This window comes from Solanum stenotomum, chromosome 8 (assembly GCF_019186545.1).
Source record: "Solanum stenotomum isolate F172 chromosome 8, ASM1918654v1, whole genome shotgun sequence".
NCBI classification, from domain to species: domain Eukaryota; kingdom Viridiplantae; phylum Streptophyta; class Magnoliopsida; order Solanales; family Solanaceae; genus Solanum; species Solanum stenotomum.
In genome coordinates this window covers 3,298,756-3,312,679 of record NC_064289.1, presented here as the reverse complement: position 1 = coordinate 3,312,679, position 13,924 = coordinate 3,298,756, and the positions used below count along the sequence as shown (strand labels likewise).

The 13,924-nt window shown below is 30.5% G+C and overlaps 1 protein-coding gene across 1 annotated transcript; it reads right to left on the bottom strand.

The window, feature by feature from the left end:
* Nucleotides 1–5,130: 5,130 nt before the first annotated feature.
* LOC125873286 (exocyst complex component EXO70H1-like) lies at nucleotides 5,131–7,473 on the bottom strand. The gene has a single exon (XM_049554193.1). It carries the CDS (start codon nucleotides 7,226–7,228, stop codon nucleotides 5,354–5,356), a length of 1,875 nt encoding a protein of 624 aa, XP_049410150.1. The 5' UTR covers nucleotides 7,229–7,473; the 3' UTR covers nucleotides 5,131–5,353.
* Nucleotides 7,474–13,924: the final 6,451 nt, after the last annotated feature.

The window sequence follows — 13,924 nt, the reverse complement described above, 5'->3', positions numbered from 1 at the left end:
CATCAATGCATTAGGGGAAATCATCTGCACCAATGAAAAAACAAGAATTTCAACATTTTTACAGTAGCGATGAAAGGAAAGGAAGAGCATAGATTAGTCCAAAAAAAATCTTTAACTATGTTTTTTTCTATACAAAGAACATAATCCATATATTTTACACTATATAGTTAGTTAGTCCTATTGTCTTAGCCTTCCTGTTTGATAAAGATTGTCATCTATATAAAGCAAAAAGACAGTAAAATTTACCTGGATATGAATAAAACTTCCATGTTTTTGTTCTAATTTGTCATTAAATATCCAAGAAGCCCCTAGTATATATATGTGATGAAAACAACCTATTTATTGGTTTTTTAGAGATGGAAGAAAAGCTTTAAAGTTTTTTTTGGGGCTGATATAAATTTGAACAAGTTGAGAGAAAAGGTAGAAGAAGGTTAAGAGAAGGGGAACACTAAAGGCACATGTATGCAAATGCAACACACAAACTTGTGAGATACACATGTACATGTAAATATATGGTCAATTACCAAACAGAGCTCTTAAACACTAAAAAAGAAGCAGAAAGATTCCACTTTTGTAAAGTTGGTTATAATGAAATATGATGGGGATGGTTTGAATTTTGTATGTTGACTATTGAGAAGGCTCAAAACTAAAAATGTGTTTATTGATGTGGATCCCCTTATTAGTTACTCCCTTTCGTGTCAAAATAAGTATCACTTTAGTAAAAAAAATGTCCCAAAATAAATGTTTTCAAGACAATTTTATAGAGTGTGTTTTTCGAACTATATTCTTATATTCCATGTTCTTAATAGAGTATAATTTTCTACATTACATATCCCCTTTATTTAGAACTTCATTAACTAGTTATTTTAACATGAATGCTTGTGTAAGTATGTCTATAATGAGCATTGTTAAGGGATATGACATTTCATTCTTGCTCAGAAGTTTTGAATTTGATCTCTGAATGGAGAAAGTCGTGGTAGGAAATATTTTCTCCTTTAGTGGGCGTTACTCAGTGCAAATCTGAATTAGTCAAGGCCCAATACGAATATCAAATATTGGATAAAAATACAAAAATGTTGTATAATGTGTAGCCTTGGCGATTCAAAAAAAAAAAAAAAAACAGAAACTAGAAAAAACATGAGTTCTTTATTTATTTTTTTATCTTATCTTATTTACAGATATTAATCTTGGCAAAAGGAATCAATTTTTTCGATATTTTTAATAACGGCTAAAATATTAGAACTTCTTCGTGAGGGTAATGCAAGGTTATGAGCTTCAATTCATTAAATTTTTCTCTCGAATAATTCAGTTGATGGTATCCACTAATTAATAATACGATTTTCATCATCCTAATTATGTCCAAAAGCATATAATTGAATGTTTGTTTATTCATTTATGGGACAAGGGTTTGAAAAAATACCCCAACTTTGGTCGGATTTGCTGTTGTGCTACTAATCTTTCATGAGGACCTATTACCTCCCTAGACTATTTAATACCGTATTTTAAACATATATATTTGCCCACGTGGACATAAAAAATAATGCAAAATTATATATAGTAATGTGTCCACGTGGAACACATATATACCTTTAAACTACACTATTAAATAGTTCAGGGGGTAAAAAATACGGTATTAAATAGTCTAGGGAGGTAATAGATCCTTATGAAAGTTCAGTACCGCAACAGCAAATCCGACCAAAGTTGAGGTATTTTTCAGACCCTTATTCCTTCATTTATTCTAAAATGTTTTATTCTTTATCTAATAGACGTCATGCAGAGAAACATACCAACCTAACATATCCATCTTTAAATCTCATTAATTGGTTTATTATCGACTAGTTCTATTCGAGAACTCAACATTTTTTTTTTAAAAAAAAGGACATAAGAAATAAAAGAATTAATAATATTGGAGGATTATTTGCTCATCAAGTAGTAAAGTAAACAAAAGTTATATATGAATGTGGAAATCAACACATAATAATTTTGTGATTATGAAAAGCAAGAAAATGTTTTGTTTTGCTTAGTGATGAAGGCTAATTATAGTGGGATGCAAAAAATAGGAATACCCCACAGAATCAAACTTTAAAGTTAATATGCATGTGGGCATTCTGTAATCCACCCCTTTTCATTTTTCAATTACACAAAAGTGATTTATCCCATCACCTAGATATATTATTCATTAAATGAAATTAAAAAGATTCTTATATCTATGATTTCAGATTTATTAGCATAAATAAAGACAATTCTCTGAAAATCTCCTTTAGATCATCTAGAAACTCACCTAGCAGAAAATTGTGTTAGGAATCGCTTAAAGCTTAAATTTTACATCAAGTCATATTCATTATTTTTCAGAGAGCTAAAATTTTCGCTAAGAAAATTTATTATATATCAATAGTAATTTTTCGAAATATATGTAACAAAGGGAGTAAAATGTATCCTTACAAGTTACAAGTTACACCCACAAGGTTAGTAGTTATTTTAATAGCATCGTCGACATAATGCCTTTATACATTTTTTAAAAAAAAATAAGAAGAAGGATGAGCATATTTTTTGCAATAAGTAACATGATTAACACAGCAATTAGAATAAATCACCCGACAATTACTGAAAACCTAAGAATAAAACAATAGATGATATAAGCGTCCGATTCCTCATTATCCTAAACAAACATATATAGTACAACAAATTAAGGAGTTAGTAAAAAAAAGAGGTATAGTTTTATTTCGTTCTAATCAAACGGCTGAAACTAACAAGTAACAACCATGACCAATATAAATAATTATAATAAATCCATATACCAGACAAATAATTTTAGAATCTGATTAATTAATTATATGTTTACATATTACAATAATATTAACATGTAATGTTATTGTGCGTAGCTGCTGATTCAGATATTAGATGCTCATTGACCTTGTGCATTGTATAAACAACAAGTATGTCCAACCAAAAAACTACAACATAAGACATCCAAAAAAACAAACACGTAAAAAGTATAAAAATAAGTAAGGTTCTAAATTAAAAATAGTAGCAAAAAGAAATGAACTTTGGGTTAAAAAATGGATGTGTGCATACTTTGACAGTCCTATATTTTCTTTCGAAATTAAAAAAAAAAGAGGGAAAATAATTTATACTAAATTTTACAAAAATAATTTTTTCTGTCCAACTATGAACAATTGACATTTCCTCCCGACAGTCAAATAAATGGTGTAAGCTAAAGAATGCATGGATCCTCTTAAGTCGTTTCCGTCGATGATTAGAGTTATGCTGATCGAAAAAAACTATTATATAGAGTTTACTTTGTATAATAAAATTCATATATTGACTCATAATCTATATATTTTACTTATGTGGAATTATAGAATAGTAACCAAGCGTGGCTGATTTTCATTCAAAGCACTAAAAGTTACTGCTTCCTACGTTTCACAAAAAGAATGGTCTAGTTTGACTTGACATGGAGTTTAAGAAAATAAAGAAGACTTTTGAATCTTGTGGTCTTAAATTAAAGTTATGTAAAATGTACAAAATTGTCCTTCAATCTTGTGGCCTTAAACATGTCACGTGGAAAACTAAATTAAAATAAGAAAGAGGTCATTCTTTTTTAAACAAACTAAAAAAGAAAGGAGGTCATTCTTTTTTAAACGAAGGGAGTACTAAATATGATTCTCTCTCCGTCTCAAGTTATCTACATATAGAACCAAAAATATTAATTTTCAAGTAATGGACAAGTGTGTTTTGCTAGTCTTAATAGTGACGGTCCTCGAGCCCAATTCAAGATGCCATACCATTCATGACCGTTAGTCCGCTAACGCTTTATATTCCTATTAATGAGCGACAACCTAGTTCGAAATTTCCAATTTTCTATGGAGGAACTAATCTATCTAATTGTCCAACCCCAGGCCCAAGCAAACTACGAGCTCCTGATGATAAACTTGGAATACAGACCCAGAATGGTCCTGTCATGGGCTGAGCCCAATTGAGATGCCATACTTCTATTCAAGAAGTATTGAATTGAAAAGATTGTTCGTAATGTACCATCAAAATACTTAATATTCTCATAAAATAGTCAAGTAATTCTATTATCTTTAATAATATAATTTTTAGTACTGTAAAAATAAAATTAATACTTAAAAAATCATATAATTCACATCCTATTTTATTAGCTTGAGATGTCATTTAATGATCGTAGTGTCAAATGAGCGGTTGAATTGATTTAAAACAAGTTAAAATGAGTTGAACTAATGAATGAACAAAATCTTAGTCCACCTAAAGGTTGCTTGAGCTAAAGTTGACTTGGGTCAAACAAGGTCATTTTAGAAATATTTTGAAAAAGTTTCTTATGGGTCCATTTGAATTGCATGTCAATAGGATTGAATTTAGTAAATAAGGTACATCATTAACTGCCATATTTTTCAGACGTTAATAGTGACGATCCTAAATAATTGATTGAATCAATGAAGTAGATTAGCAGTCAATTTTTGCATGTAATGATTGTCATAACTCATACTAATTGTTATAGAATTATTATCAATAAATATTAGGACAACTGAATTTGCAAGGATAGTAATGTTAATTTGGCGTATATACTAATGCACTTGTACCAGGCAGGCAACAACCACTTGCATTCCAACCTTATCGTTATTCAGGAAGACAACAAGTCTCAATCCAATAGAAAGTTTACTTATATGGGGACGGACATATATAAAGCCAAATGTGACTCGTCTTGTACTTTTACTTTGTTATTGTTTCAGTTGATTTTGAATGGTCTAGACTCTACAACACCTCCATTCAACATATGCGACTCTTATCGTAACGTACCAAGTTGCCTACCATAATTGTGGGCACCAGCCACCAAGTTTGTGACTTTTGTAGACAAAATAATAACCCACTAGAAAGGATTTCAATCAAACTAAAGTAGACAATAAAGTACCGTTGGTCAAGGGCAATTCCTAGTTTGACAAAATCCTCCTTGGATGCATAGGTAAGAGCTATTCTTGTGCAATTGATTTTCGAATAAAGCAAAAAATGATAACGACTTCCTCCATCAGCAATCGTAGCTGATAATTCCAACTTAGAACTAGCATATCTAATTTCAAATTTCATAAAGAAATAACCCAGCCTTTATTCTGATGATGAGAAAATATAGAACATAGCATCATTGACATTTTTATGTACTAATAAATTGCAAAATGAACAATGTACAACTTTTGTATCTTTTACACAAATGAAAGAATACTTCATGTCTGCATTCACTCTATAGTGTAGGAATACTCAACGCCTCAATATATATAGTATTCACTAAAACCAAAGGATGCCACGTAAACGGAAACGGAGAAAGTACTATTAATTATTGTCAACGGCATTGTGGTGGCGATGACCACGTTGGGGTCGACCGTGAAGATGATCCATGCGATGACGACGTCGTACTGGAGTTTTCTGAAGAACCGTGAAATAAATCGGATAAGTAATTTTGCACATTGTCAGGGGCAAATCTGAGAATTGACTCCACTCCGCCACCACTCTCCATCCACGCCACCTTTTCACCGTACTTGTGGTAAAATGGCCGATAAGCCGAAAGGATCTTCTTCGCCAATGATATTTTCACTTCATCACGGAGTTTCGGGTCGGGTATAACCCATGATCTTTGCTTCCAGTATGTCTCTTCGAAACTTAAACTGAATTTACAGAAACATTCCTTCGCTTCCGCCGGAGAAATCTCAGCTGTTGAATTCTCCGGCAGTGATGTCATCACACTGCTCCAACCCATTCTCTTGAAATTCGCCATGTATTGTTCTACCTTAGATTCGTGGTTTGAAAGCCAATCGGGTCCTAATAGGAGCTTCAGGCTGGATTGTCGGACTTTCGAAACGACGTAGTTTAGGTTGTTTGCTAAGAACAAATAGGATAACGGAACGTCCCCGTAAAACCCTGCTTTGCCGTCGAGTTTGCAGAGGAGAACGAGGATAAGCCATGTGAGTCGTACGGAAACGATACAAGACGGTGAGTCCCCGTCGTAGGCGATTGGACTCAAGAGGTAAGATTCCGGCAACGGTGACTTTACCACTGCCTTCCAATCGGCGATAATATCGGAGACGGGTCCACTGTAATCACTGAGGAAAATAAGGTAGTTCATAACGTAGCGTGTTAGAGGGTGGATTCCGCCACCAGCCACTACTTTAGATGAATCTTTCTTAATCGCCGATTCGAACTCCGCCAGCATGGCTCGAGCAGCATCTCGGAGCTTGGCCATGGAGGTCAGCGCCTGAGATTTAACAGCAACCGTAGAATCGAAGCCGAAAATCACTTCAATTTCACTTAAGAGTTCAGAAATAGAGTCGTAGAGGTCGAGAATACGGAACATTTTCTCTAGAGATAGCTTCTTGTATTTCGCCACCATCTCCGGGAAGGTGAACAGAGTTAGAGCACTGTCTTTTGCAATCCCTGTGAAACAAGACTCTCTGATGCTATCGGAGATGGAGAAAACTTGGTCACAGAGAATCCTCTCGCCGTAAAACAGAGTACTAACAGCAACTTTAACAGCATTCAACCAGATCTTGATTTTCTTCTCCAAATCTTTCCATTCCATTTTCTGAACCGTTGAAGGGGAAATATTTTCAACCCCCAAGTAATACAATGTCTCTTCGATGACAGATTTTCGATTAAGTTCGTAAATCTTGGAGCATTCTTTTCCATACCCTGCTTCAATCATACAATCAGCAATAGCTTTCAGATCCACAGCTACAGAAACCTTTTCACCTTCATCAGCAATTGAAATCTCAGCAAAACGAGCTTCAATTTCAGCATTATCATCTTCGGAACCTTGATCTTCATCCGAACCACTGGACCTGGTGGATTCTCTTGACCCACTTTCCGAGTCAAGAAAGTATCGATTTCCGGCCAAAATGGTGTAGAACTCCTTCTGAAGTCTCTTCATGGCGATTTTCATTAGATTTTGAGCTCGAACAAGCAATTGGGAGGTGGAACTTTCCTTTACAACAAACTGCATAGCATGTTGTAAATCAATTACAGCATCCAGAAACTGCTTAGCCTCTGTTCTATTATCTTGAAAGAGATTTGAGCTGGACTCATTAAGATCCCATCTTTTAATAATTTCTTCAGCGTTCTTTAATGTATCCTCCATTAAAGTGTCACTGAATTTATGAGTTGTGGATTGTGAAGAAGCATGTGGAGGGGATGAATGTTTTGATAAAGAGAAAAGCCCAGTCATTTCTTTTCGTGCAAAACTGAAATAAAACTCAAGAAGCAGTGATTCAAGTAAACAAAGGAAGTTCTTTTACTTTAGTTTATTAGGTTGAAAGAGAGTTAGAGACTCGATGAATGAAGAAAATTGAGTTTGATGGGGATATGAGTGAACAATAAGAGTATTTATAGAAGTAGGGCTGAGAAAGTTTGACCTAAGGAGAACTGAGAAGGAAGAGACATGGAAATAGGCGAAGAAGAAGAAGAAAGAATTCTGCAGTGTGCAGTCTGCAGTAATAAACTTCTTTTTGTAATTATTCATATCCACAGATAATTGATTCGTAAAGGTCCACAGATCCACTAAATATAATAAAAGGAAATAGGCCTTCAATATATATGACATAATAATGAATTTTATGTTTGAATTTGTGATCAAGATTTAATAATGAAATCTCAAAATTTTAACAAATAAATTGAGACGTACAATTTTTTTCATTTTTGGGATCATATTAGTACCTCTTAATTTTATTTTATTTTAAAATGAAGTAAAAATCATCCTAAAATTAGATGATCAGATATTTAGGAGAGTTACTTGACACCTGCACACTTTCTTAAGTTTAATAACTTCTTAATTTTTATATTTCACCTTGTAAGTTTGAGTTCATAGATCTTAAAATTCTATATCTTTTATTTTTTAATATTTTGTGTACAATCAAATTAAGATACATGAAATATAGTAAAAAGTTAAAATAAAACAATTCATTTTGATCAAACTTCTATAGTCTACTTTTTATTATTTTATCCGTCCTATTTTATGTGGCACTTTAAGAATTTTGAGATTCAAATAAATCTAACTTTGATTGTAAATTTTTCATAGATCTTTTACACATTTTAAATTATCAATTATTGTGACTTATAATACTTTTTATCTAGTTTACAATTATACAAATTTCATTTCAAAAAAATTGAAAATTTCACGCGTAAATTCTCGATCAAACTTAAATTCTTTGACTCTCGAAAAACGAAAAATATAACATAAATTGGGACAAAGAGAGTACTTACTCTTTGAAAGAAAAATTTGATCAAACTCTCAAAAAAAAAATAAATTGGTCAAACCCGGGATAAAAAGTTTTGAACATAGGAGGAAAACTAGTAAGCAAGTTGATAAGATCCATTACTCGATCGTTTGATGTTGATGTTTTGAAATAAATTTGCAAGAAAAGGAAATTAGGTCGAATTTTCTTTTTAACAAACTAACTTTAAATGGGACTTGGATGCAAATCACCGCCACCTGTTAATCTTTTGATCGGTTAATAGGTACTTAACCTAAAACTTGGTACTCATGAAGGAAAGTAAAACTCATTGAATTGTTTTGAGACCAGATTGGTAAGCAGTTTCATCGTTTGATACCCATAAAATTTTTATTTTTTATTTTTATGAATGTTCTATATTTTTTCTGGTGGAAGAGAATAGATTAGTTTATAATACTATTATTTAGAAAAGAATAAAGATTGAGTGTTGTATATATTATTAAAAGAAGAGATAAATCAATTGTACAAGTACACGTACCCTTTGATTCATAAAGATTTGTTGGATAAGACCAACGTAGGCCCACGAGAGAATTGAAGTAGCCGAGGTCGAGTTCAGAGGCACAATCGAACATAAGTTTACGTAGATAAATTTAGTTAAAAAGTAAAAATTATGCTTATATATAATAGTTTTGGACATGATAATAAATATTTGATTCTAATAAATAATATTAAAACCAAGGTCAAGAATTCATTACGAATAACAACATGCACCAAGCAGCTTAAGTTGAACGCTTGATCAAAATGAACGTTGTTTTAGACTTGTAGCCAAGCCAATGTGCTCAAAAGTCAAACAGTTGGGAGATTAATAAGATATTGACTACTTTGCTCCAATAGATGATCTATACAATATATTTTTTTAAAAACGAGTTAAAAGGTAATTTGAGGAAAGATGAAGGGTGATTTGATGTGTAACAAAAGCCTCAAGGGTCGTTTGGTCGGCCGAATAAGTTATTCCACAATATTTAATCTCGTGATAAGTTATTTTATCATATATATGAGCAGTAGCAGAGTCAGAATTTTCAATAAAGGGGTTCAAAATCTGTAGAAATAGACACACAAAGTAGACGAAGGGGGTTCGACATCTACTATATATACATAAAAAAATATTTTAATCATGTATAATTAATATAATTTTACGCCAAAGGGGGTTCAGATGAACCCCTTAGTACTAGGTGGCTCCGCCTCTATATATGAGATAACTTATTCTATCACTAAAATAGTGGGATAAATAATCCAAAAACTACCTAATACTTTCAATCAACATAAAAAAAAATAATCCTACATTTTATCCTGAAATTATTATTCTTGATACCTCACGAGCTCACACTAAACGACTCCAAAATAATTTAAATCATGGGGAGTAATTTAATATATCTTAATCTTTCGTCCAATGATAATGATTACTTAATCTCATTTATCTTGAACCAGAGAACTTGTTATTGCCTCATTATTACACCCTCATACAAGTGTATATAATATTAGCATATGGTTGAGTAGACCATTTCAATAATGTTGGACTTTGCCGTTACTAGTATTTTTTAAATTATAATAATGTGAGACTTTTCTACCCCTCAAATCTCGATTAGCTCCAAATTTATGGCAGTGATTGTATTATTTTAATCATATTTGGCTTCACCATTTCTAGTAGGTCAATGTTATTCGTGAACAATTGTAGTAATACTATAATTAATTAAAAATTTAAACAGTCAATTACTTGATTTTTAAGTAAGTAGCAAATATTTATTAATTTTAGAATTGAAATTGAAAAGTATTTACCATTTGAGCAACTCCTTCAGTCCCTCTTGTTATTTGCTTACTAAGTTTCGTTGTCCCACTATTAAATTTCTATATGGAAACAATTTGTCTTGGCTGTAAGTTATAAAGGAGCTCATTATTATATATAGAAAATCAGTTGGATAATTTAATATGTGAAGACTAAAACATAAATAATTTCAATTCATTTTAATTACTGATATCAGAGAATTGTAAAGTCGGTGTTAATAAAACAGTAACATCGTCGTTCATGAATGTGGCAACAAATAGTGTTTTTGTCTCAATGTACGTACTTTGTCTTTATTCTACCTAATTACAGGACCGACTTAACTATAAAAACAAATACTTGGAGCCTCAATGGCTTCACTTTTTTCTAATTTAATTGTGTACTAATTAAATTGTTGGAGTAATATATCATAAATATTATAAATTATAGTTAAAAATAAAATGACAAAAAATAAATAAAAAAATATTCAGGTTGAGATGTGGATATCTTACTCTCTTTAAGGAGATTCGGGCTCATTGCGACATAATATACATCGATTTGTTGAAGAGTCAAAGGTCCACAAATAGAACACCTTCTTCAACATATAATTATTTTTTTTTATACCGTGAATAAAATTAAGACTTAGAATATTTTTCTTTGTCTCAACTCTCTCTTTCACTACACTAACCAATATAAACTTCTCATCTTTTCTTACATTATTTTTCTTCCTATCAATACAAGGTAAGATCATACTTTTCTAGGTGACAATGAATAGAAAGATTATGGGGAACTAAATTAGATAATTGAATAGCCCAAAAATTACATAAGTTACCAGGTATAATAAGATAGAATAATGAGTGGAAGTGGTAGATCATGACAATAGTGATTACAAGAGTTACACCACAATAATGACCACATTCTTATCANTGCTCCCCTCCTGAATTCATATATAGTAGTGTTATATTTTTAAAAATATATGTAAACACAGATGTGTGAATCCACACTTGAAGTATCATATAATGTTGTGCGATGATGATTGGGTTGAATCTTTCATTTATCTTGTTTTATTTTCTTTCTAAAATTGGGTAACACCTCTCCAAGTGGTTTGGATAGATAAAAAATAATTTTTGACCTATAATTTTAAAATTTGAATGATTTTCAGTGATAAGAACCTAAATGTTAAACTGATCAAAATCTATTTCTTAGTCTATCTTTTCGTAATAGTGCACTCATCATCTCAAAATCCTGAATACGCTTCTGATTGCCAGGTATAATAAGATAGAATAATGAGTGGAAGTGGTAGATCATGATAATAGTGGTTACAAGAGTTACACCACAATAATGACCACATTCTTATCAATTTATACACACTAACATATGCACTTAATATTGTAATTTTAGTTTTAAAATGCACAAATACCAACATAAATTAAAATAAAACAAAAGAAATATATATACTTTTTTAAAAAGTCTTTGTGAAAGCTAACATGTTGACATAGACATATCTGCTTCAGCTTCAAATAATAAGAGAGTATATCTACCTTTTCATTTTTCATTCACTATTCTTATTTTTTATTATTATTATAATTGAATATTGTGAAGTTCTTCAAACGATAGAACCTTCTGCAAAATCTATTTATTAAATTTTTTGTACAAAAATATTATTTTTTGATGTGTTCTTTAACATTTCAGCATAGCAAAAAATAATTATTATATTGAAACATCAATACAATTTTGATATCATTATATCTAACTTATTAAATTCTAAAGTCAGATATCATTATTCTAATTTTATATTTTTCATTAAAAATTTATATATATGATGCTTATTTTTTTTTAAAAAAAGAAAGTGTTTAATCTACATTTAGCTAGAAATTAAACAATTAATCTACGGACTACCGACGCACAAGATCTAAACTCATGTTCGTTAAGATTGATGTTTCCATATGTCGAAAAATTCGATGAACATAAAGATATAAAATATATAAATATATTACCTTCTTTCGTAAAAATCGACCAATGAGGAGTAAGTATCGGAACAAGCAACAATTTCCTTTTTTTTTGGCAAGGAAATGTAGTTTAATTTTATTAATTTGCTAATCTTGCTAACCCTCCATATATGGCATATTAAGTGGATCTGGTGCCTTCTTCCCATTCCATTAACACGTATTATCAATAATTCAAAATCCCTAATTTTCGACGGAAAATTTCACGTAATTTATTTGGTTATGTTGGTATCATTTTAGATAGATTTTTTTTATCAAAGAACTTTACCAATGAGCCAAATTTTGACATGATGTCTGTCAAATATAAGCGATTTTCTATGTGTATCAACAAATGAAATAGTATGAAAGGTATTCAGAAGTAAATATAAAATTTGAACTTTATGAATTCTCAAATAACTATAAAATAACTATAGAGCAAAATGGAAGTAAAATATTTATATATTGATACCATTTTTTTGCACAGGAATAATGATATAAGGTATCATATAATTGATATTACCTTATTTGAAACTAATGCGTAGTTATAATAATTGTTGTTTTAACTTGAAACTAGTCTCACCCATCCACCCCACACCAAATAAAAGAATCAAAAAGAAAAGAAAAAAAAATGTGTACTTACCTATGATAACTAATCAACTTGAGATTGACTCATGTGAAGAAATCTTAGATATTAATTTTTAACTTGCAATATTCCAATTGAGATTGGTTTAAAGTTGACTAATTAAAACCCAAAAGACATAGGAGAAGGCCATCGATCTAGAATAGGAATAAACACGTGGATATATATTTGTAATTTTGTATTATGCAAAGTTAGATAAAGCATAATTAAGTTCATTAACAACGGTATACTTTAAAGTTCCAACTACGTACCTAGTTCGTATTTTATTGTATGCTGACTCGTTCAACACCTTATGAAACACACAAAAGTTGATTAATTAATGACCATTATTTGATCAAGCATCTTCTTAAATATTGCTACTAATTTGTAGTCTAAAGATAGGCATTTGACCAGAGAATTTGAGAGCATGATTTTATGTTTGATTTTAAATCTACGTTAGCCATCATGTTTATGAAATTGACATAAAATTTCAATTTCAATTTTAATTATTGATTTTAAATTTCAAGTTCTCCATAAATAAATAGGACTTGAAATTACAAATTGTGATTTCAAACTTTTTCAAAATACAAAATTTGATTCATAAATTTATATTTTACAAAAAAAAATATTTTCATAATTTTAAATTTTACAAAAAGAGACTCACGCTCGACGTGAGAAAATTGTACTTCCCATGTGGAAGGATTGTCTTAAATAGTAGTTAGTTACTATTATAGTTGAATTATTGAATCAAAAAAATCTTTCTAAAATTATGTGTATATGAAAATTTGTAATAAAATAAAATTATAAAATTTATTTATAAAAGAAAAGAAATATAGAGATATTTAATTAATTAATCCGATGCTTTATGATATTTTGATATTTTTTATTATGAACTATGATTTGTCGATTTGATTAAATTGGGTAAGAATAGGGATTACTTTTGGTAATTCTTAATGATTAGTTGATCATTCTACTTGCCCGACGAATTGGACCTGCAGACTGCATCCTATTCCATCTTAATATAAACAATGACTAACAAAACTATATAGTATATCTTAGTCAAATTTTAAGACCAAAAGAACCTTCAACAATAATTTTCATATTATAGAATTGCGTCATAATAAGTATCTTTTCATTTGTGACAAGAGATTTCTATGTTAAATTTGTGAATGAACTTATTTTTAATTAAAAAATATTTTATTCTTGAAATAAAATTGCTCTACGTGAATCTAGATTATTTAGGTCCTAAAAGAGGTATTGAACCTCATAT

Bases quoted from the DNA above. Each gene is read 5' to 3' on its own strand.
- LOC125873286 (XM_049554193.1), bottom strand. From the start codon at position 7,228: ATGACTGGGCTTTTCTCTTTATCAAAACATTCATCCCCTCCACATGCT.